At 40.8% G+C, this 24,301-nt stretch overlaps 1 protein-coding gene across 13 annotated transcripts in view; it reads right to left on the reverse strand.

Moving 5' to 3' along the window:
• Positions 1-24,301, reverse strand: part of Akap9 (A-kinase anchoring protein 9) — a 135,864-nt gene that overhangs the window by 85,810 nt on the left and 25,753 nt on the right. For 8 of the 13 annotated variants that reach the window (NM_001037093.2, XM_063285532.1, XM_006236025.4 and 5 more), the window contains 11 exons: positions 23,905-24,060; positions 21,931-22,107; positions 17,413-19,758; positions 14,996-15,209; positions 12,962-13,035; positions 11,678-11,813; positions 11,021-11,106; positions 8,049-8,160; positions 7,418-7,589; positions 3,097-3,193; positions 291-383 (listed from right to left, as the gene is read on the reverse strand). In NM_001037093.2, coding sequence (NP_001032170.2) covers positions 291-383; positions 3,097-3,193; positions 7,418-7,589; positions 8,049-8,160; positions 11,021-11,106; positions 11,678-11,813; positions 12,962-13,035; positions 14,996-15,209; positions 17,413-19,758; positions 21,931-22,107; positions 23,905-24,060 — 3,663 coding nt within the window. Of the gene's footprint in view, positions 1-290; positions 384-3,096; positions 3,194-7,417; positions 7,590-8,048; positions 8,161-11,020; positions 11,107-11,677; positions 11,814-12,961; positions 13,036-14,995; positions 15,285-17,412; positions 19,759-21,930; positions 22,108-23,904; positions 24,061-24,301 lie in introns of all 13 variants that reach the window. The other 5 variants (XM_017592446.3, XM_063285528.1, XM_017592448.3 and 2 more) reach the window with 1 other exon arrangement.

The following is a 24,301-nucleotide window of genomic DNA, read 5'->3' on the forward strand; positions in this document are numbered from 1 at the left end:
ATTATAATGCCAGGTGTGGTGGTGCCAAATTTGGGAAGTAGAAGCAGAAAGATGATGAGTTTGAGGCTGGTCTGAGTTAAAGAGCAAGTCCTTGTCTAGAAAAGGAAAAGAAAAAGAAAAAGAAGGAAACAAAGCAAAATATTTATAGATGATACTATTATCTGACATTTTAAAAGTAAATTATAACAGGAAACTTATGATATAAAATGTAACACACATTATCAATACAATCCACCTGTTCAAAGCTCTAAGGGAGCAGAGACCACCCTGCACATCTACTATCCACCCACCTTAGCTATTTCTTCTTCCAAGCGCTCTTGATACTGCTTTTCCATCAATTTAACCATATTTGTTTCTTGCCTCACTTCAAAGCCATCAGAAAACTACATGAGAAAGCAAAAAAAATGACAGATTATGTATACAGAATGTATTATCACCTATCTTTAATCTCTTAATCTCAAAATGTTTCTAAAACAGCATTTCTTAGCAAATTTCTGGAGAGTAAATTTCTATTATTTTAATTGAAAACATTAGTTCTAATAATTCTACTAAATTATACTTACTGCTATAAAAGAGAGAAAGATATTTATATACTTATAATAAACAATTCTAAAACAGGTTAAAAGAACTTAAAATAAGATTTTGTGTGTGTGTGTGTGTGTGTGTTTCCTAAGCTAAATGTTCAAGCTGTAATTGCATTTCTTCGTCAAATTTTTTTTCTTTTTTTGGTATTTACTTATATGGTCCAATTTTCCACAAACATGAATACATTTCTGCCAGTATAACAAACATAAGCATTTTCTAAAACATAAACACATTTTTAGCATCAAAATATTTAACACAAGTGAATTTCTTTTTTTAATGGGTCATTTTTGTTTTTAATGTGTTTATCTTCTGAGTCTGTGTGTACATGTATGTGCCACTGTGTGCATGTAAAAGTCAAAAAATTCAACCCCGGGGCGTGAGTTTTGTCCTTCAACTATGTTTTTTCTGGAGATCAACAAGTTCAGGTCTTCAGCCTTGAAGTGCCTTGGCTGCTGAGCCATCGCCTGTTCCTTATGAGTCATCTCAGGCATCTCTGGCTAAGGTACAAATCTACCCCGTGCAGATGGTCACAATCCAGTGGGCTTGGCCTTTGCTGCTGCTGCTGCTGCTGCTGCTGCTGCTGCTGCTGCTGCTGCTGCTGCTGCTACTGCTGCTGCTGCTACTGCTGCTGCTGCTACTGCTGCTGCTGCAGGCTCTACCTGAATTAGTCCTTGTCCTCTTGGTCCAAGACTCCTTCTTCCTCTTCCCTAGGCTCGTTGTGACATTTCAGTCCTTCTGTTTTGGCTTGAGTTGGAACATAGCCCTATTAGCATCAGGGTGCATCTATCCACACATTCTGCTGCTGCTCCAAAATGATGGTATCTACCATGGCTCAGGGGCTCAGACACATGAGCTCTGCAGGTACAGTCCCTCAGTGCCTTCTACGCCCAGTCCTGGTGCTGCTCCAGACAAGTCTGTACAGCTTATTCTCCAGCCTGTCGGTTAGGCTCATGAGCTCCTTCACCTCCAGGGAGACGATGCGATCAGTGTGCCCGAGACAGATGACGTCGCTGTAAGACTCTGAATCATGACTAAGCAGTCCCTTCGTCTTCCCTGCTGACTCATTTACACAAGTCAGAAAACGGTCTCTGAAGCTGCGGCCAGGAGGAAGTGGAGGGATTTACAAAGTGTTGCATGGTCACAGTGGGACACAACGCCCTGACTGTCTGTCACAGATGAAAAGTCAGTGGCTCGGGGTCCCAGTGAGCAGTGTTTCCATGATGCTGGTCTTGCACATGAGGTTTTCTGCCACTCAGTTCCAGGCAGCTACCAATGCGGACGTTCTTCTAAAGCCAAGTGTCTCCCAGTTCCGAACTGCCACAACATGCTCAGGCCAGTGTGCTTGTAGTGTCCCCAGCCCCAGTGACAGTCCACAGCATCTCGATGTCTGCCCCACCTTCTCCTTCCACAAACCTGGGCTCCTCAGAACGGAAGGCACAGACTTACACTTACCTTTTCTGCCTTAGTTTCAGGAACCTCACCTTTGCTCTGAGTCTTAGACTTCATATGTGGAAGCTTCTGAGATCTGTCACTACGACTGACGTCCAGGCCATCTCCACTGGGGCAGCGGGGCAGCCTGAAATGGGTCCTGGGTCCCACAAAAGGTTTGCTCAGGCTTGTCTGTTATGAGACCTTCTTTAGAACCTGGGACTTCTTGGAACTGTCAGTGCTTCTGACGTCTAGGTATGAGCTCCCCGGTCCTCTTCTTCAGAGATGACACCTGAGAAGGACTGGCAGTCGGCAAAGAGGTCTCTTCCTTCCAACACCGCCTCAATTTCTTCCTCTTGGCCGGATGTTTGTCTTTCTTGCATGTGATACCCCTGCTGGGCCTGGGGGCTAAGTACATTTCACATAGAACAAAATGTGAATTTCATCCGCACAAAGGATCCTTATGAGTACAGGAGATACAGAAATTAGCCTGATGCAAAGGATGAGAAAGAGCAATGGTTTTTATCTTCTCTAAATGCAGATGATGCTGGAGATCTGAAGAGTGGAGCAAGGTGTTTTCCTGTGTAGCATGTGCTATTCAGAGAGCTGTGATCGCAGGCATGGCCTCTGCTAGATGAGGACACATTCATCACCACAGCACCAGCACCTTGGATCTTGGGGATTTCAGAACACTGAAAATCAGGACTGAAGCTGAACTCCTACACATAGTGTGTGTGTGTGTGTGTGTGTGTGTGTGTGTGTGTGTGTGTGTGTGTGTGTGTGTGTGTAAGAGGGGCACATCGTGGAGACCTGAGTATGGAAAAGGAACAAGGGAAATGATGGAACCACGCTTTTGTCAAAATGAAAAAAAAATCAGGGCAAAATTTAAATTGGTAATATATTTGGATAACAAAAAAACCCTCCTTTCTCTGTGTTTTGCCTGCGCTAAGAAAATAATGCAAGTTTCTTTAAATATTTTAAATCTTTAGTGTTTAATTATTTAACAAATCACATTCATACAAATGGCAGTAAGAAAAATCAGGTTATTTACTGATTTAAAAATAAAGATAAGAAATGGAATACCTCTGCTGTGCCGTCCACCTGCTCTCTTAGACAGCTCCCACAGTACACTGGTTTCTGGGCACCAGATCCTTTAAACACCACTGAGTCCATGGATAAGCTAAATATAAATAAAAGAGGGTGGAGATATTAAGAGGTTTCAGTCATTATTAATCCAAAGTTTATAGCATCCACACACGGACTGGGAAACAAAAACCAGCAAGCCCAGGCTTACAGACACTGTAACCTGAGTCTCGTTCCCGTCTAACTTTTATATTTGAAGGGAATGAAATGTAAGAAGAGTACTTTTACAGATCAACAAATACACTTTATGTCACTTTATAAAGTATATTAAAATGTACATCTATAGCCATTAATTTTATAAAGTTATTGAAGATAAATTTAGTCAAAAATAAAATGTTTTATAAAGCATCTCCCTGTCCCCGCCTTGAGGCCTGGAAGAGGACACAGCGGAAGTCAGAACGAGCCCCTGTGCCTGCAGTGGGCCTTGGTGCAGCGGCAGGAGAGGAGGCTGCTCTTTACAAGTAACACTAGACTCTGCTGTTTGTAATGTATTTGTGTATTCTTCACCTTTATGTCTCTATTCTATGCTGTCCTAAAGGCATTCACTAATTGATTTTTTTTTTCCTAAAATGTTTAGGTTGAGTAATAAAAGTAAAGCAACATGAACATTTAGGAACACAGAAATAGACAAAGGGAGAAAAATTATAATTTTCAGTCTTAGGAAATACAATTACACAATCCCCATTCAAGTAGATCCATACTGCCTTCTTCATTCTTTTTCTAATTTCTTTTTCTATTTTGTTCTACTCTTCTTTCTCCTTTTCTCTCTCACATTTTGCTCTAAAGCTGACCATATAAACATGATGTCACTGTCTGACTCACATAACTTAACTTCTCAGTCAAATACTTAGTAGTATAAACAATGCTACAGTATCAGATATTATAAATATGTCTTTGATGAGTCCATCTATATTTTTCTAAAGTAAAAGTCATAGCTGTTAAGTGTAATACTTGAAATCCTGGCGCTTCATTGACAATCACTTCATTCTGTAAGCTTTATTGGTACGTATTCCAATTTGAAAAAGACCAGTTTAATTAACACTGAATTCACAGCTACCCTCTAAACGGGATGCGTCCACCAGTCCCTTCTTCTGTGATTTCACCCTTTATATAAATGCAATCATGTTCCATATTCTCTGCCAAGCAACACAGGACTGTAGTATTTTTCTCACAGTATGCCTCGGTGAACATGTCTGTCACATATATCAGTAACCATCCCTTAGTCTATTTTCCTGGTATTCTACTAGACAATACTACAGAAATGTAACTAACTCTTTTTACTCTCTAGGTCTCCTGATATTTTTGTTTGGTTTTGTTTTCTACATAGGGTTTCCTCTGTGTAGCCCTTGGCTGTCCTGGAACCCACTCTGTAGACCAGGCTGGCCTCAAACTCACAGAGATCCATTTGACTCTACATCTTAAGTGTTTGGATTAAGTTGTATGCCAAAACTGCTGGGCTTTCCTTTCTAATTTTTTAAGCCTTACATTTACACACACACACACACACACACACACACACACACACACACACACACACACACAGAGTCATTACAAGTTTGGCAGCATATGAGGAAGAATATTTTTCTTTCTGAGTTTACTTAATATTATGCTTTACAGATTCATTAAGTTTCTTGCAAATTTTATAATTTCACTTTTTTTCTACAACTGAATAAAATTCTACTGTTAAATATGCTGAGTATTCTGGTTATCCATTCACCTGCTGATGGACATCTAGGCTGGTTCTACCATTTGTTATGATTAGGGTAGCAATAAACATAGATGTGGAGGTATCTCTGGGTTAGCATATGGAGCCTCTGGTGTAGGACCAGGATTACAGCTGCGTCATACAGCAGCTCCATTTTTAATTTCCTGAGAGAACGCCACACCGAGTTCCACAATGGCTGTACTGGTTTGCTCTCCCGCCAATCATGCAGAAGGACTCCTCTGTCCTTACATCCTTGCCAGCATGGAGTTGTCATTCAACTTCTCCGCCCCCCACCCCCCCACCTCCCCACCCCCCCACCCCGGAGCTGAGGAGCACTCTACCACTGAGTTAAATCCCCAACCCTGTCATTCAACTTCTTGATAGTAATCATTTTGACTAAGGTAAAGTAGAATGTCATTAATTTGCATTTTCCTAACAGATAAGGATATGGAGTGCTTGCAGAAATACTTACTGGCCATTTGTGTTTCTCCTCCTGAGAATCATCTGCTCATTTCATTAACCCATTTGTTACTTGGCAGTTTTGGTTACATTTTTGCAGTTCTTTGTTGATTCTAGATATTACCCCAATGGCAAAGGTTTCTCTCCCTCTGCTGGCTAGATATTTGCTCTGCTGATAATTTCTTTTGCTGTGCAGAAACTTTTGAACTTCTTTGTACAACTGACCCTTTCCACAGTATCTACTCAACGTTCTTCACAACTTGTTTCATTTACGCCTCAGGATACTAAAGAAAACTATTATTATCTGTTACTATTTAGAGGTGGTGTAATCTGTTCCTGATCACATAGCCAGCAAAGATTACTGCAGAGGACAAATGGCTCTAAAATTCATAGATATTCAATCTCAAATATTTGTCTAAGAAGGTTCTGGTGGGAGGTCACTTAGAAGGTTGTTAAATGAAGATTCTGTTCTTCTTAAACTATTTTGAATCTAATGACAAGGAATAGTAAATTCTTTTTATTTTTATTTTTTAAGAATAGTAAATTATTAATTAAAAATGTAAGAAGGGCAGTATGAGCCGAAATGGAAAAAAACAAAGCAGCCTACATTCTCAGGAATGCTCCCCAGACCCATAGCACCTTTCTTCACATTAGAGAAAGCATCACTAATAAAGATTAGTCTCTAACTAACCACTAATAACAGATTGTTCGAAATACAGACTGAGACTGCAGCAGTGGTTTCTAAATGTTAATCCATAGGCTGGATATATTATTTATCTTGTGACCTGACTCCAAGTATACAATTAAGTAATTATTATACATATCTAAAACCAATAAATTAAACTCTAAAAATCTCTAATGTTTCTGATGTAAGGGAATGTTTGGCAAGTACTGGCTCAAAGAACCTGGGGCATTATAGGACTGCCAAAGCCTCCATGGAGGTCTTAGATAAAGAGTAAGACTGCTCTCAAAGATGTAAGAATCGGTGTCTGCTCTCCACTAATTAAAAAGAACTGTATGGCTGTCCTATTAACAAAGGCCTATGAAGACAAAAGTTCAACAACAGCAGAGTAAGTCAAGTCAGAATAAACCTGAAATGTTAGAGCAGCAGCTCCAGGTTCAAGCACACTTGCAGAGTAAATCATAAAGCACTCATCAGGTATCCGATGAGCACCTACTGTGTGCAGGAAGCTGCCAGGCCTTAGAGAAAATCAGTTACTTAATGATCCAGATCCCCCTTTCTCCCAAAGGTTTACAGTTCTGTACCAGAGGCAATCCTAATTCACTTAAGGTGACCAAAGAACTCATGACAGTATGCTCTTCGTTAAGGATCCGATGGCAGTGAGGGGCTGGACATGTCAGCAAGTGGAGAAGCTATGCCAGGGGTAAGGCAGTGCCAGCCAAAACTCCTTAAGCAGAAACAGCCTGATATATTTACTGACCTCAAGGAGGAAGCTAAGTCTGGGAGCAGTGACAGCCAAGTATATGAGAAGACTCGGGGAGGTCCCGGGACCTAGGTGAGGGCACTTACTGTGCAGGACAGAGGAGCAGCGAGTAATAGGGTCTGTCTTAAATGGTAAGGAGCAAAGTGCTGGTGCTGAGTTGACTCTATAGAAAGACTAGAAGGAAAAAGCGCAGGGCCTAGTGCGTGGTACAGGTCCCTGTACTCTGAAGGCAGAGAAAAATAGGAACTTGTCATAGATTAGAAGACAGATATGGGGGTGGGGGGCAGGAGTGCAGGCAGAAGGAGAAAACTAAGAGAGGAGCGCTCTGAAGTTAGACACTGAGAGTGTCAGCATAGTGCAACAAAGTGAAGGACGCTCAGTGGAATGGTTCTACCTTACACTGCTGAGGGGCAGGTCAGGTCAAAGTAGGTACAGAATACACAAAAAAGAGGCACCCACTCTATGATTTAATCCTGCAAAATAACAGCTTTATGACAATGTAAGTAAATTCCAGTAGTAAAATGTCCACATTTATTTCGTATGTCTCAAAGGCACTGAAGGATCCGCTGAAATTCTTATCTCTCTGGTCAGGTTACATTTTAGTCTTAAAATAGCTTCTCTGGACATGCTGAATGAGACAGCACACGCATACCTCGGCTGAACTGTGGCCTCACTGACAGCCTGAAGTCTTTCCTGCAAACACTGGATTTCTGCTCTGTAGTTTGCTTCGGTTTCCTTCAGCTGCAGCTGTCCGGCGGCCACGAGGCTCTGTAGCTCCTGGACTTGCCTCTCATACTCAGACACCTTGCTCTCATGACTGACATCTGTGTCACAGGAGCAGAATCAAAGCACACTTTGGTACAAGTTTCTTGGTGACAAAGCAAACTTACTTAACTGTGTGTACAGAAAGTACTCACATTTCTTTAAAATTATGCTTTTAGTGATTACAGTTTCGCTCATTCTCATTGAAGAAAACAAGAGAGAAATTCTCATTGAGGAAAACAATTGAGCTGAGTCAAGATCACTCTATCCTCGTGGCTGTAGCACTATTAAATCTAACAGTTTTACATCTTTATGTTTAAAACAACTTAGAAACACAGACTATAAGTCGTGAGAAAAGCCCAGAGATGAGAAGTCTTAGCTTTTCACTTCAGATGAGAAAACTGAACAAGAAGATGACCATGAAATGCTCAAGTCATCAAATTATCAAGTTAAAAAAAAAAAGCAAATGTATAACCCTTCAGTGTAAAAGTACAGCACTGTGCTATACGCTTGGGATTTACCTGCACCCTGTAAGCCACTCTGAGAACGGCCTGACAGGAGGCCTGCTTCCACTTCTGCTACATTTTCTTCAGCAAACTCGAATGTCACACCGTCAACTTGTTGTTCATTAATCTATAAAAAAAGAAGAACAGTGGCCTGAGGATACGATCCTGGACTTGGAAATCTTGAAAACAATCAAAGAAGTTTGCATCAGGTTTGTTCTTTTATCTCCTAAACCTGTGCTGCTCTGAATCAAACATTTTGTTTCCTGTCATACCCATGGGAATGAAACTGTATTAGCAATGTTCTTTTATATCCAGAGGAACATTCACTTCCAAAAAAACAAATGTTTCACAGAAATCTGAACTGAAAGTCCTTTAAAATTTACACCACATCAAATTTTTATTATCAGTACTTGACAACAAAATTTCTATTTACCTCTGGATGTTGGGTTTATGCAAGCGGCGCTGCTCATGACAATGCACTCTTCAAACATTTAAGAATCTACGTGTCCAACTTTGAGACAAGGCAGAGGAAGATTACAAAATCAGCTTAAGAGTGTGCATACACAGACACACGCTGAGTCTATTGGACCTCACAGAATTTATTAACTAGCTGAGGGAGTGAAGACTAGTGGAGAAAGCAACATTGTGAAGTCTAAATGTAATAACAGGGACTCAGAAGACTCAAGTGAATCTGAGTGATGAGGAAGAACCAAGACTTGATCTTGGCCTTAACCATTTACAGCAATGGCTTTCTGGGAAAGCCCTGTGAGAGGACCTACACTTTAACGAGCAAAGTCAATGACCTTGCTGTCAGAGGCTTAAGTTGGATAAAAGGGCAAAAAAAAAGCTAGTTAAATAAACAATATCTAAATTACAAGGAGCTTTAATAGCAAGGGGGAAAGAGTCTTGACTTGCCAGAATAGACAAATATAGCATATGATGAAAAGCAGCCAGTTACAGGAAAAACTATGTTCCTATAGGCTATTTCAGTTGCTCTCTACTGTCCACATAAGGAGTCCTCTACCACACTCCTACCTCCTGGATCTTGGATGTTCCCTAACTCCTTGCTTTGTGTGTGTGTGTGTGTGTGTGTGTGTGTGTGTGTGTGTGTGTGTGTGTGTGTGTGCGCGCTTATGAGAGAAAGAGAGAGAGAGAGAGAGAGAGAGAGAGAGGTATTACGTGTATATATGGGCGTTTTGTACATGTACATGTATATGGGGTGTGCATGTACTTAGAAGTCAGAAGTCAGGATCAGGTACTTTCCTCTGTCAGTGTCTATCTTGCTTTTTTAGACAGTTCCTCCATGCATCTGAAACTTGCCAATTAGGCTAGACTTTTTGGCCAGCAAACCCAGGGATCCTTCTGCTTCTACCTCCCCAAAACAGGGATTACAGAACATCCTCCTGTACATGGGTTTGGAGGGATTAAACTCAGGTCCTCTTCTTGCAGAGGAAGGACTTAGCTGAGCCATTCTCCAACCCCCTGAGTATGTCTAGACAGAGGAATCTTACCCACTACTACCCTGGGAAAAAAATAAAAGCCCCAGATAATATAACTTTACAGTATAATATTTACTCAACTCACGAACACCGACTAAGCCTTTATTATGTGCAGTCCCCGTGCTGTGCTAACTAGAGGGAATAAATGCAGGGTTCTCGGTTGAAAGTTTGGAATCTTGTGGACGGGGCAGATGAGCAAACAATTAAAATAAAAAGTAATGTGATAAAAAAAAATAAAAAAACACTTAAGACAGAGCACTGAAACAGAAAGATGGGTAACCAAGCATCTAGGTTTAAGAGAAGGATCCGAGAAACAGAAAGAGAAGTCTAAGCCAAGGACGGCAGCCAGAGACCATACAACAAAGCAATACTTAAACTAATTGTAACAAGAAATAGGAGCACGCAAAGAAGTACAGAAGAGGATGGGGACCCTAGCAGAAGGAAGGGCATGCCACAGAGCCCAGGAGCGAGAGTTGGGGTTCATTTGGCTGAAACAAGTACTAAAGCTGTGGAGTGATCGCCGTGGTCTTGACCTGATGCTGATGGACTGTGCGATGCTTGGGCAATTATGGCTAACTTGCTATGTCACTCCACTCATTACCCAATGTACGCAGAACAGTCAAGAGAACAGTTTTGAGATATCTGTCTTTAGACAGGCTGCTTCCAAGTTTTTTCTCTTGGCAGTAATTAGAAAACCTAACTGATAAACAGTTCTCTGTGCTACTATGGACCAGCCTGAATGCTAATTGTGGGTTACCATTGCTACAGAAAGCACTATGGTCTGTGTGAACACTTGTGGAGGTTGCCTATCTGCTACTTGACAGAAACCTGTGGACTCCTAAGCTCACGTCAGTGCTGTTGGCACACAATCTAAGCATAATCTTACATTCACACAGGAAAAATGGCAGTGTGTTAAGTGACTCTACTAAAAGCAGACACAATGCTGTAGTCAGTATTGGTCTGAAGGCTGGGGCAGAGCCAGCAGTCAGCAGCCAGGTGCTAACTGAACCAGCACAGAAAGCAGTGGGACACAGAAAGCTGGCCCACCAGAGGGGACACCGACAAAAGGACACAAAGATAGTGTTAAATAATGTTAAAGGTGACATCAGCTATGCACAAAACAACTATTGATCTTCTTTAACACATAAAGACAAACCTATTGCCTTAAAGAATACTACACGTAGTTTAGTGATATTCTATTGTTCTACTGTGTCCCTTTGTTTAAACTCCAGAAAGCAGATATGATGGTTCTATATGTTAACATTTGGCATCCATTTACACTTCATTATGGCTTAAAAACTGTCTCAGGAAGTTACATATCATTCAAATTCTGGAAGTTTCTTCAGCTCAGGATATAAATGCTCCAATACAAACATACAAATGACTTAGTGTTTCTAGCATCCTTCCCCATGTTCACTTATTTCAGAACTTCTTGATTGACAGAACAGCAGGTAGAAAAGCAAATATCACATTCTCTATCCCACAGACCTTGTTTAAACGTGTCTGCAGTACCAAGAGCTTGCTGCACTCTTCCGTTACTTTACCGAGAAGGATTTGCATGTTTTCTTGAAAGTCTGAATGAAAAACAAGCAATTAAAATAATTTCATTTCACAGTACAAGCTTACCTCTTTTAAAAAACATGATATATCTACTTCTAACTTTAGAAACATATCAGGAGGTAATAAAACCATACATCTAGTAAAACAAGTTTAAGAATCATTACTATGAAGTAATTGGTATGACATTAACTTGAAAACTTTATCTCAAGTTTTTGTGCACCACCATACCAGGCAAGGGTTATCTCTTAATGTATCTCAATTCTCAATTTTGTATCCACTTTTAAAATTATAAACCATTAATTGAAACTTAGTAAACTCTAATTTTTAAAGATTAGGATCTACAGTTATAACAGTTAACACTAAGAATTAGACTGGAATGAAAAAATTCAAGAATAAAGAAACAAGAAAAACAAGTATTTATCTGTATAGTACTATAAAGATGAAAAGAATACACTAAATATAAATTCCATAGCTAAAAAAAAGATGCTAAGAAAACTTGTCTTAATTAAGTTGTGATTAAAGTTAAGTTTATAAGCAGTTGACTTAAGCAAAGTAAATACTGTTTACAGCACAGTAAGCTTTTACCTTGGACTTCGTATCTATACTCTCGTAATTCTGGGCTTTGATTTTGAGAAGTGTAAACACCAGAATTCTCTTTCTCTTCTATATTCATTTCACATTTTAAAGGAGTATAACATTCATCGAAAACATTGTTTAGGGTCTGTTAACAAAATTGAATATTTTAAATTAAAATTTTAATTTCTTCTCCTAAGTATTAGAAAACATTAACCTAAATGCAAAAGAAGTTCGAAATTGTATGAATGGATTCTGAATTCCCTCTCCCTCCATATATGAAATCAATCTACAGGAAAAACATTCTCTTTGGCATGAAATTATTCTTTTATCAGGAAAATATGGATAATCTTAATTATACAAAATATTATGGATTTTTCTGTTCTCTTTTAATGTTGAAATATACAATGAAGAGTAAGCCATCACTCCCTCACATAGTTCCCACTCTGATGTGATTGCTCTGCCATAAAAATATCTCATTACTATGTCAACTATCTTGAACATCGCAAGGAGAGAAAGTTCAAAGATGACGATTTGAGAGGTCTGTCAAACCTACCAAAATGAAAATCCATCAAGGAGGAGGTTATACTAATGTCCTTTCAATAATATGCCAGAGTATTTTCTGTAGTCTGCACACACACACACAACGTTAAAAGTATCCAGCACCATGTTCCCCAGAGAAACTGAAAATTCCATCATGTAAGACGCCATTTCATGTTCTATGACCTGACAAGCTGTCCGATTTAGTTTTACCTTTGTTTCTCACTCAACTGGAAATAACCACCAAAGATTTAAAAGACTTAAAAGCCAACTTTTAAAGCTGCTGCCATTTCTTGCATGTTTCAAAGTTAAGCACGCAGTCAATAACTGGCATACTGCTACTTCAGCACAGCCACAAAGGTAAAGTTTTAATGAACAAACTGTTTGCTTGGAAGGTTAAATAGTAACTCTCTGACAAGAACAATGATTATAGAGTCTGCACTATTGGAGACACAACTTATCTCAATTTCTTTGTTCCTTTTTGTGGTGCCAGAAACCCAACTCAAGACCTCAAACACAACAGGCAAGCGCTGGGTCCGAGTCACATCCATAGCTCTAATGTCCTATTGTTCCAAACTGGCTATCAGAAAAAAGTCAAATGCTCCTTTAAGCTCAAAACTCAGGAATACTTGGTAAGTACAGTTCTAGACGCAAGAGATTTGGGCAAACATGAGTGGATTATTCTGTTCATTAAATCAGTAGCAATGTTGATTTTGGTAACTCTCATCCAAAGCCTCTTTTAAAGTAACATCTTACCTTTGAGATGTGAAAGCATTTCTCAGACACTGCCTTTTGAAGCCGTTCAATGAGCACCTGTAAAGGCTCGTTACCTAGCAGAAAACACCACACGTGAGCTATTTGCTGCACATATGCGAGTAATGCTGTCATATTTTAATGCTATCACCGAAGCGTCCCTAGAATAAGACTAGAAGCTTCCCTAAAATAAGACACATTTCAATTTCTTCCAAATGTGCAATGTAACTGTCTCAGATAAATTTCTAAGATTTGCAATTTCTATTCTATAAAAGGGTTTATACATTCAGGATTCTACATTCCAACCCAAGAAATATATCTGTATACTTATCCATTAAATGCATCCTTGCAAACCTCACAGCTCTCACAAACGAGCTGCTATCTTTTTGTGCAGGAGCAGAGTTCAGTGGGAGGGTAGTGGGTACTCTGACTAGTATGTGCAAGCCTTGGGTCTCAGCCCTAGCACTGCAAAATTAAATTCATTAATTAATTATTAAATATATATATTTTCTGTTCTCTTCTCTTTTCAGAAACACTAATCACCACTCACTAAACTGCTTTATCACCTAGTAATAGAACACTCGACTGTCAACAGAAAACACTAGACAGGCTATCTGAAGAGGTATCAATACAAACATACAAACAATGCATGCAAAATCTTACTGCATTAAAAAACAAAAACAAAAAGAAAACTCTGGAAACGAAAAACTGCCATCCTTCTTTAAGTGACTCTTGAAATCTTAACTTTGTTCAACAGCGCAATTCCACCGGAGACTTAAGGACCTCATTCCTAATGGTAAATATGGGAGCCAACAGTGGCTAAAGGACAGGAAGCCAGAGTAGAAAATTACAAATCCTCAACAACAGCTGCCCCCTAACAGGTTCTGCCTTCCACTGTGGTCTCTTCAGTGTCCTTCCCACGGTGCCACCAAGGCTTTCTGCTTACCCTCCAGTCTCCAGGGCATCTCACTCTACTTCTGGCCTTAGGGACTCTGGTCTTTCAGCTCCACACAGACTGTATTTTTTTTTTTTTTTAGCCTAAAAGTCTCCCCTGGGTTTTGGCCCACTCCTTTTAGCTGATTAGTGATTAGTGACTATTTCTTTTCCAAGTTAACATATATACTCGGAGTATTCTAAACTGACTATATTGTCTATGGTCTGCTCCTCTTTGTGACTGAAACCACATAGGCAAGAGAAGTCAGAAATATTCTCAACTCCTCCCACCTTTGCTGCTGCTATAAATTGACAGTGACAGCATTTAGCTCCGACTGTTAAGTTTCACTGTCATTTTGTTTCCGGTCTCAACATTTATTGGCTATAGCTAAGGTTGTTTAACTGATCTGCCCATCAATTACTTAATTTTTCCCAATTAAGCACATGGGTGTCCTCGTAAATAAAAATATCACTGTTGCCTCCTCTACTTAAAAGCCGTAGCAGGAAGTTTAAGCCTCCTCCTCCGAGGTATATGGGTCTTCTAATCAGGCACTGGCCACTCGCTTCAGCTTATCCCTCACTACTTTCTTAAACAACTTGAACTTTCAGTTCTCCAAAATGGGTCTCTCTCTGCAGGTCTATACTTAACATTTCAGAAACGCCCCACAGTTCCCAACCCAACTGCTCTGCTCCACCGTTACAGAACACTCATCGCCTCTCCCTCTTCCTCCCATGCTGTGTATTCACCCTGGAGTGATCTGGGCTACTTGTCAGTCTGGGATACTTCAGGAAATAGTCCAGCCAATGATAAACGCATGCCCTAGACACACAGCCAATCTCTCTCCACTGGTGCTTCCTCCAGTATGGTTTAGCACGGCTCCGTTCACAGTCCGTTTCTGGGCACTTTCTGAATGGCTTTATTTCCATGAGGAAATGAGGCAGTGAGCTTTGCTGTCCCGGGCACCTCAGTGACATGAATAAACAAATCCGGGAATCAGATGGAGAGCCCCTTACCCCACGGGGCCGGAGACAAGGCCAGGATTACCAAATGATACTTTAAGGGACGCTTATGTGTTTCGTGGACATTAGTCAGAGGCTGGTTACCTGTCTCCTGTACTTTAACATGCTGGAGCTGGCACTGGTGTATCTTATGAAGCTCGTCGATCTTTTTCTGTTGAGCGGAAACGAGCTCATCTTTAAGGCTGCAAAGAGCTTCCTCTCTCTCCTTCTCCATATATGCACGAACCTGATCCGCATGAGTTGAATAAACCACAAAAAGGCACAGGCGCTGGGCTTCCATCTGCAGCCTCAGATCGTCCTTGAAGTGAACAGGCGTAAGCATGAGGAAAAGCTGAAGTAGCAGCTCGGATTCGATTTCTCTACATGGACTGAACTTCAAAGGAGAAAACACGTCACAGTTTTCAAACTCGTGTGGAGGAGCTGGTCTGCTTTAGAGACCTCTTCCAGATGCACCAAACCGCTTGTCTTGCTCAAGAAAGACAGTATCATGTTTCTATTGATTAACTCAGTGTGATGGTAAATAGGTTGGTATAGCTAGCAAGAATCTCTTAAATAATGTTTCACAGCTACAAAATGAAAATAATGTAAATAAATACCAATGTACTCAAAACTCAAATTAATAAATCCCAATGTCTTGTCATTTTTTTCTTCTATCTATCTAAAGCTCCTTAAAATAAGAAAGAAAACATTAGAGACAAAATTAAATTCATGATGTTTGATTATTTCTTGCTCACAAGGAACTGTTACCAAAAAAATCTGAAATGTGTCTACTATCATTTCCCCAATACACGTAAACAGCACATTATAGTGTGTATTTCTGTGTACTGATGCAAAGGCACTCATTTTGTAAATTCCTTTGCATTTTTTCTATCAAATATAAAAATATCAATAAAAATGCTTCTGACATCAATGCGTGTATGCGACAGGCTCATTCATTTTGATTGCAGGGCAGCATAAATGAACAATCCACAACTGGAGCACTTCCCTTGGTGGAGACCAACTAGACTTTCGCAAGCTTGGGTCCTTTAAATCAAAAGGTGGTTAATTATTACAGATAAGCACCTACGACAAGTGGGTGAACGCTTGGCGAGTGAGCGTCCAGGATGCATCAGACTCATCTGCAGCTCTTGCTGACACGAGTCCATGGTGTCTGCCCTCTGACCTGGTTCAGGAAGCTTAAGAAATACTCGTTCTGCCTGTTTCCAAGTGTCGCTGCCGTCAGGAACGTAACTGCTGGTCAGAGCTGATGCACAGGCCCAGCTTTAGTAGCCAAATAATATTTTATATAATTGAACTAAGATAAATGTGGATGCTTACGTCCTTAGATCCGTATCAGTAAGTCAGTTATTTTGCCAATGGGATGGTGATAAAATGCTATGTTGTGGGTCATTCCTGTGTGGTTTTATGATTGAGCTTCTGACCTCACTTCTGGACTGTGACCTGGAAGTCTGAACCACCTGTAATCCTTTCCTCTCCCAAGGTTCCACTCTGCACATCTACAGGTTGTTATGAATGTCCTTGAGGGATGGATGTGTACAGGGCTTTGTATGTTTAGGTGGGCAATTATATCTTATTGATTAGATCAAAGGCTATTGTGTGTTCTTTCTTGTGACGAACTAAGTTTAAGAGCGTATGCGGCAGCTGGAACACCGAGCCACCACGGAATTAGGATCTATACTTCTGCATGGTGGCAGCCCGCCTCGGGAACTGAATGTGTAGAGGGATTGAGGCCAGGCTCAGAGACAGGCCATTGACATGGGATGGAGCAGAGCGGGTGAGAGGCTTTGCTGACTGAGATGAAGATTTCTATCAGATATCACATATCACAGATATCTACAGTGACAGATCTAGTGCAGGGTAAAAGACAGTATTTTTTATATAATTTTACAACAACAGCTTCTGGTCAGCTTTACCACAGCAGCAGAATGAATCTAGAATATTTATTATATGCATTTTTAAGACCTTGCCTTATATTGAAGAGTTAACGGTATTTTTTTTCCTCACTCAGGTATCAAGACTCAAAAACTCTAGGCCTTAAGCCTCAGCGCCCAGAAATATGATTCCATGAGCACTGAGTAATTCAGAGCAGCAGAAAACTTAGGATTTTTGTTTTGCTTTGCTTTACAATTGTGGGATTCTAACTGAAAACTTGAAATTTCATACTAGAGGACATCAGTATGAAATGCTCTAAATAATGGATACTAAAGCAAAGTGATTATGATATAAAATGAGACCAAGTCTCCCAACAGTAACTTCTCTCTTTAAGAAGGAGAAAAGGATGTAAAAAGGATTACCCTAGCTTATTTTCTGATCAGCATAAGAGATTAATTGAAAGAGAGGCAACAGTGTTTAGGTAAACTGACACCTGACTGACAGAAACTGAGAGCCCCATGCCAGGGTTCACCTTCCCTCCCAGTGAGGGCGTGGATCTGCTTCCTGGAAGTGGGCTGCTTGTGTGTGAATCTGTGTTTCCCTGTGATTCTGAGAGCACATGGACATACCTGCTCGGCTTTGAGGGCATAAAGCTCTTGCTGGAGTTTTTCACTTTCACATGGTTCAACTGTCACTCGAGATGGTTTTTTTGTTCTTGTTGGCAAAAGCAACGGTTCTCTCCCACTTTCTTTAAAGGGAATTTTATCTTCTGTCATTGGTTTTGATTCTTCAGCCAAATCTTCGCTGACTTTAGAAATAGGTCCCTGAGAATCCCTGACCGTCCCCATCACAGGCCCAGCTTGGTAAGGACTCCTCTGCACAGGGCAGACGGATGCATTTTCTGTCCCATTAGCATTAGTGAGGAGTTCTAGCTCTCCACATCTCAATAAAAGCTGTTCCTTCTCCTGCTTTAAGGCTCTGACCTCTTCACTTAGAGAATCAATCGTACCATGTGTCTGCTTTAGTTGTTCAGAAAGACCAGAGACTTTCTCTGAGAGCTCCAACTTCTCTCGCCTGGTCACTTCCAGCTTCTCCATAAGCTCTGTTGTATCTTTTTCTACAACTTCGCCGACTTCCAGCGGCTCCAATGGGAAAGTTCTGTTGGCAGCAAACCCAGAATTCTCCCCCTTCGGTGGCGTGGTCGGACTTCCTCTTTGCGAATGGAGCTCTTCCTCCAGCGCGCTCAGCTTACTTTCATACTGCAAGGCCTGCTTAGCTAGTGTGTCTTCTAAGTCGTCTCTTATCTTGAGAAGACAAGTATACTCCCTCTGTAACTCCTGATAGTTAACTTCAAAGTTCTTCTCAGCAAACGCAAAGGTATTCTTCTGCTTCTCGATCTCTTCGCTTAGATGAAGGCATTGCTGCTGAAGGTCCTCGTTCTCCTTCCTCAGCATCCCTACTTCCTTTTGCCACCTCGGGTCTTCCGACTTGCGTGTGCTGGGATCCTCTTGGTCCAGAGGAGTGTACATTTTCAACATGTCTTCAAGGGCTTTCTTCTCATCTTTAAGAACGCTGTTCTCTGCGTCCAGCTGTGCACATTTTTCTTGAAGGTCATCTCCCTTCTCCTTCAGTTGTCTCTCCAGTTGTTCAGTTTTAAGCTGTAGCCCCTGGACTTCCTGTTCAAGGCTACCTTTTTCCTTCTCTTCTCGTCTGAGGATTTCAATCTCTTTTTGCAGCTCGTTGATCTGAAGATTCATCTCTTCTGATTTTGAGTTAACGAGGTGTTCCTGTAAATCTCTTAGCTTTGAGTTTTCCAGAATTAGCTGATTCTGCCGAGTTATCAGGTTGTCTGTTTCGCACTGCATAGTCTCCATCTTCCTATTCATTTCATTTTGCAAGCCGTCTATCTGCTGCTTGTAGTGGATGCCCAAATTATCTTTAAGCTTCTCAACGTTTATTCGATGTTCGACCTCTAAGTCTTCTTTCAGTTTGGACAGTTCTTCCTCGTGGCTGAAGAGGAGCTGTGTCCTCAGCCTCTCCAACTCTGCTTCTTGGGATTCCGCCATTCTGTCTAGCACGGCATTTTTTTCTTTTTCTAGCATTTCGAGTTTTATTTTGTAATTTGTAATCTCAGCCTCGTGCTTGACCTCGAGCTCCTTTCTGGACTCGGAGGCAGCAACGATCTCAGCTTTTAAGTCTTCCACTGTGCTCAGGGACTTGCGCGCATCGCTCAGTCTGTTTTCCTGTTCTGCTATTGTCTGTCTAGCCTTCTGCACTTGCTCTCGTAAAAACCTGACCTCTTCTAACAGGTCTTCAAACTGACTCTGTAGAGCTGATTTTTCTCCCAGAGCTGCCCCGAGCTCTCCCTTGAGTTTTTCCTTTTGAGCATGAGTATCCTGCAGTCTTACATTGAGTTCGCTTATGGCCGCACTCATCAAGTTTACCTGCTCTTTACTGACTGTAGTGCTTGCGTCTGACTTCAAGGTGTTCTCCAAGTCCCTCTTGTGCTGGGATTTGAGCTCCTCTATCTGAGACATGTGCTGTTTCATTAATTCTTGTTTCATTTGCACTATCTGCTTCCCATACATCTCATCCAGCTCTGCCTGGAGAAGGCTTAGTTTCCGTTGTGTTTCTTGTTCCACCCTTCGCACGGTGCCGGTCCCCAGCTGGCTGTCCTTGAGATTTCTCTTCTGGAGTTCTTCAACTGTCCTCATTAGCTCTTTGATTTCCTCTGAACACTTCCGCTCGTTCTGCTGAGAGTTGACCAGTTCTAGTTTCAGGCTTTTGATCTCCTGATCCTTTTCTGTAACCTGTCCTTGGAGCTGTCCTAGTAATTCATCAGCAGTTGTCACTTTATTCTCTAGCTCAGCAGTTTTTCTCTCTTCTTCTATTACTCTTGTATTCAACTCCTCAATGATTGCCTGCTTTTCCTCTATTTCTTTTGTATTTAAGCTTTCCACTTTTCTGTCTTTTTCCTTCAGAGGGAGAAAAAGAAAGAGAGACAGCATAAAACCTTCTGGTAACTGAAGTCAGGCTATATCATTCCACAAAGAGGAACTGCTGTGCCCACTCCCCAAGCGTTCCCATGTGGATACTGATGACAAGTACAACAGCAGCCCTGACCCTCTTAGGAAAGCTGATGTACTTAGCAGACATGAGTACTGGGTTTTCCCAGCACTGCCAAAACAGAATGAAAAGAAAAACCTCCTGTTAGGCTAACAAGATGGCTCTGGTCACCTGAGGTCAACCTCCAGACAAATAAGTGATAACCCTAATATATTTTAAAACCTACTAAATCTTTGCTAAGCCATTATATCCTCACTTTTTAAAGTTAGCTGAATAATATCCCAATTGTTTAATATTTTGATAGCTAATAGTAATGCTGTACACTTTCTCAAAATGCTAAGAAAAAAAATTACAAATGAGTTCAGGTGACTCCCACTAACTGTAGTGACCCGAAGGAGTTCCAATGACCAGGTAGCTCCATGCAATAGGAGAAGGAAATCTCCTGTAAGTCTGCTCCTATGAGTCTGCCTTAATTTCAATGCTGGGCATTTACGTGACATCTACATCAACTATAGCTACGACATACTGTGCAAGATTACAATTTCAATTCAAACAGAAACTTGAAAACAGAAATTTCCCCCCAGTTGCCATTTGGGGTCAATTATGTAATTCTGGACAACAACTAAGCCCAGACAACGACAGCAAGCACAGTCATTACTGCAGTCACAGCAAAGCAATGAGGTGAGAAGAAGCCTGGGCAGAGTTCTGGATCTGTGGTTTACTGATCTCTGTGAGGAAAAGCTTCAGACTCAGACACTGAGCATGAAATAAAATCTACAGAACTGGTCAGGGCTATTATAAGCAGGTGACTTACATTACAAATGTCCTTGGCAAACATAACTCAAAGGCACTCTGAATGAATGTATAACACTTCCAAAGTCAAAAAATGACAAAGCCCAGACAGAGGAAAGCCATCAGACAAAATACTGGAATGTTCCTCTCAGTACAGCTCAAGAAGAAGACCAAGACCTGAGAACTATGGACCTGAGCTCTGTGTGTGTGTGTGTGTGTGTGTGTGTGTGTGTGTGTGTGTGTGTGTGTGTGTAAGCATGTGGTACCCAGGATAAGGGATTCCAGCCCACAGATACAAGCTTCACTACAATGAGATGCATACACCAGTTCATCTCAATCTGAGGCCATATCATGAGTGCCTAACACCTTCCCTCTGCTCAATAATGAACCCTCTAACTACTACTTGTCTTTTTAACTTCATTTGTTCATGGAAAGAAAATAAAATCCAATGGACATGAAATATATAGTTCCCCATGATAATTACTTATCATTGTAAATTAATAACCTTATATTTGAATTTTTAAGCAGCCTCTTGAACTTGGAACAATCTGAGTTTACATCTACTCTAGCTTAGGACTCAGATGATACCAAAAATAGGTTTTCTGAACTACAAATCAAAACGGATTGTGCTTTTGACTTGCTATGTTATGGAACATATCTGTTACATATAAACACAGGCAGTGTGGTATAAGAGCTCTACCCTGCCAGGCCACATGGGCAGTGTGAATCCAAATACTGGTCTAAGTAGAGACCAAACCACTTTTGAATTTTTATTTCCCATTTGAAAAGTCAATAAAATCAAACCTTTCAGAATGGGCTGTTCTTAGAATTTAAGATTATAAACTATGTGATTCATATTGCCGTCCCTTGCCACAAAGAGCACTGCTTTCCTAAATATGATTCCAAAAAATAGAACATAATGTATATAACCAGTTGCATTTATTTTTCTTAACTAAATCTATAAAATTTTATCTTGTTACAAAGATATTTTCAGAATTCTACTATCACAGCAAAACCAGGAATGCGTCAGATGGAAAAAAAAAGATATCTGAGTTATAAACTCGGCTCTCCTGAGCCTCCAGTTAATGTATGCAGCCCACCTTAAGCACAATAGTGGGCCTTGTTCTCTTAACAACTTTATCAGTGTGAGATTCTCAACTGCTTCTGAAATCAATTATTTTATATATTCAAAGAGTTGGCCTTAATTATAAAATTGTGTAATTCATATGCATAAAAGAGAGAGAAAAATGACTAATTAGAAAGTTGCTACACATTAGCTGACTTCTTACCATTTCCAACATTCTAATTTTCTCTTGTAAAAAAGAAATTTGTGCTTGGACGTCCTCCTCCTTTTTCTGATAATCTTGCAGCTGTTGCTGCAGAGTAAAGATCTGTCGTTTAGCCTGCAGTAAATCTGTTGCAGTTCGACTAAGAGTGCTGTTTTGCAGGGTTTCATTAGCCTGTAACTTGAAAACAGAAAGAAGCATCGCCGTATTAAATCCTGAAGTAACTGTTCGTGAACAGACGTCTGGAGTATTACTCTGCTGACCTCTGTTCCCTACAGAGGTTTGAGATCTTAGCAAACGTGCCGTTATTATGCCTGGACTGACTGAGCCAACAAATTATCTTTCCTATGATAATTCTGAAAAGGCAAATCAAGTGAGAGAAACAAGACTGAGGGTAAAACGCCAGGAGAAGTGGCACAGAAACATACTTCTGGAGTCCGGTAACTTTTTAGAATCTACCTCCAATCCTGTTCAGAGGCCTGATTGTATTTCTGCCACTAAATTCTGTCAGATTTCTATCAACTTACATTAAATTCTTTGGCTTAAGATATTTCAACTTGTTTTGTATCACTTGCTGTCAAATTCTAATCAATGCAATTAGATTCTGTCTTAGTCAGAGTTACTAGATCTAAATGATGAAACACAATGCCAAAACAAGTTGGGGAGGAAAGGGTTTCTTTTCTTCTTTTTTTTAAATTTTTATTAGATATATTTCTTTACTTACATTTCAAATGTTATTCCCCTTCCCGGTTTCATGTCCATAAGGCCCCATTCCCTCCCCCTTCCCCTCCCCCTTCCCCTCCCCCTCCCCCTTCCCCCCTCCCCCATACGGGTATTCCCCCTATACATCCCCCTCATTGCCCCCTCCATATTCCCCTGCACTGGGGGGCCCAACCTTGGCAGGATCAAGGGCTTCCCCTTCCACTGGTACCCAACAAGGCTATTCTCTGCTACATATGCAGTTGGAGCCCTGTGTCAGTCCATGTATAGTCTTTCGGTAGTGGTTTAGTCCCTGGGAGCTCTGGTTGGTTGGCATTGTTGTTCTTATGGGGTTGCAAGCTCCCTCAACTCTTTCAATCCTTCCTCTAATTCCCCCCAAGGGGATCCTACTCTCAGTTCGGTGGTTTGCTGCTAGCATTGACCTGTGTATTGGACATGCTCTGGATGTGTCTCTCAGAAGAGATCTATATCCAGTCCCTTTCAGCATGAATTTTTTAGCTTCATCAATCTTGTCTAGTTTTTGTGGCAGTACATATATATGGGCCACATGTGGGGCAGGCTCTGAATGGCCATGAGGAAAGGGTTTCTTTGCCTTACACTTCCACACTTCCACATCATAGTTCATCATCAAAGGATGTCAGGATTGGAACTCAAACAGGGCAGAAACCTGGAGACAGGAGGTGAGACAGAGGCCATGGAGGGGTGCTGCCTGCTGGCTTGCTCCTCATAGCTTGCTCAGTCTGCTTTCCTACAGAACCAGGATGACCTCCACAGGGATGGCACCACCCACTACAAGCTGGAACCTCCCCCATCAATCACTAATTAAGAAAAGTCCTTACAGCCAACCTGATGAAGGCATTTTCTCAGTTGATTCCCTCCTTTCTGATAACTCTACATTGGGTCAAGTTGATATCAAAGTAGCCAAGATGCATCCCAAGGTAAACATAAAGTAAATGGTAGGTGTAGGTCCAGTCAGGACCTAACTGAAACCGTGTCAGGACTGCACAGATGCTGTGCAATTCCAGAGTAATTCCTACAAAATCCATTCAGTCCGTCTTGGTAAGATTTTTGTAGAACAGCAGGAAACCACTCAAGATATGAATTAAAATTCTTGGTTAATATAACAACCAAATTTACCACTTTTTTTTTTTTTAAGAAGCAAACGGCTTCAGAGTAAGCTTTGGTTTGTTCCGGAAGGTGAAAGGGACATAATTCAGTACAAATACCAACAGGCGTTGTTGGGCCAGCAATACTTACGTGCTGGAACTGAATCTGCAGCTTTTGACTCTGTTCTGTCAACTCTAAAAATTCTATCGTTGTGTCATCCTTTTCTTTTCTGGCTTGCTGCAAGTTAGCAGTGAGCTGAGTGATGATGCCATCTCTTTGTTTAATGGCGGCTTCGAATTCTTGTAACTAAGAAAAACCAGTGAAGACTGAATTAGCTTTTCATCCTTTTTTTTTTTCAAAATAAACTATTCCATAAAAGCTATACTGCCTGTTCAAATTAGACTTATTTCAAAATTAAAGAAGAGAATACATTTGGTTTAGCTTTTTCATATTTTATTGTAGAGGAAGCTTCTCTACACTTGGGAATGCCCCAGTGAATTTCTAGGTAACACCACAGAAACGTTTAAGCCCAGCTTGTTTCTGAAGA

Source organism: Rattus norvegicus, chromosome 4 (genome assembly GCF_036323735.1).
Source record: "Rattus norvegicus strain BN/NHsdMcwi chromosome 4, GRCr8, whole genome shotgun sequence".
Taxonomy (NCBI): domain Eukaryota; kingdom Metazoa; phylum Chordata; class Mammalia; order Rodentia; family Muridae; genus Rattus; species Rattus norvegicus.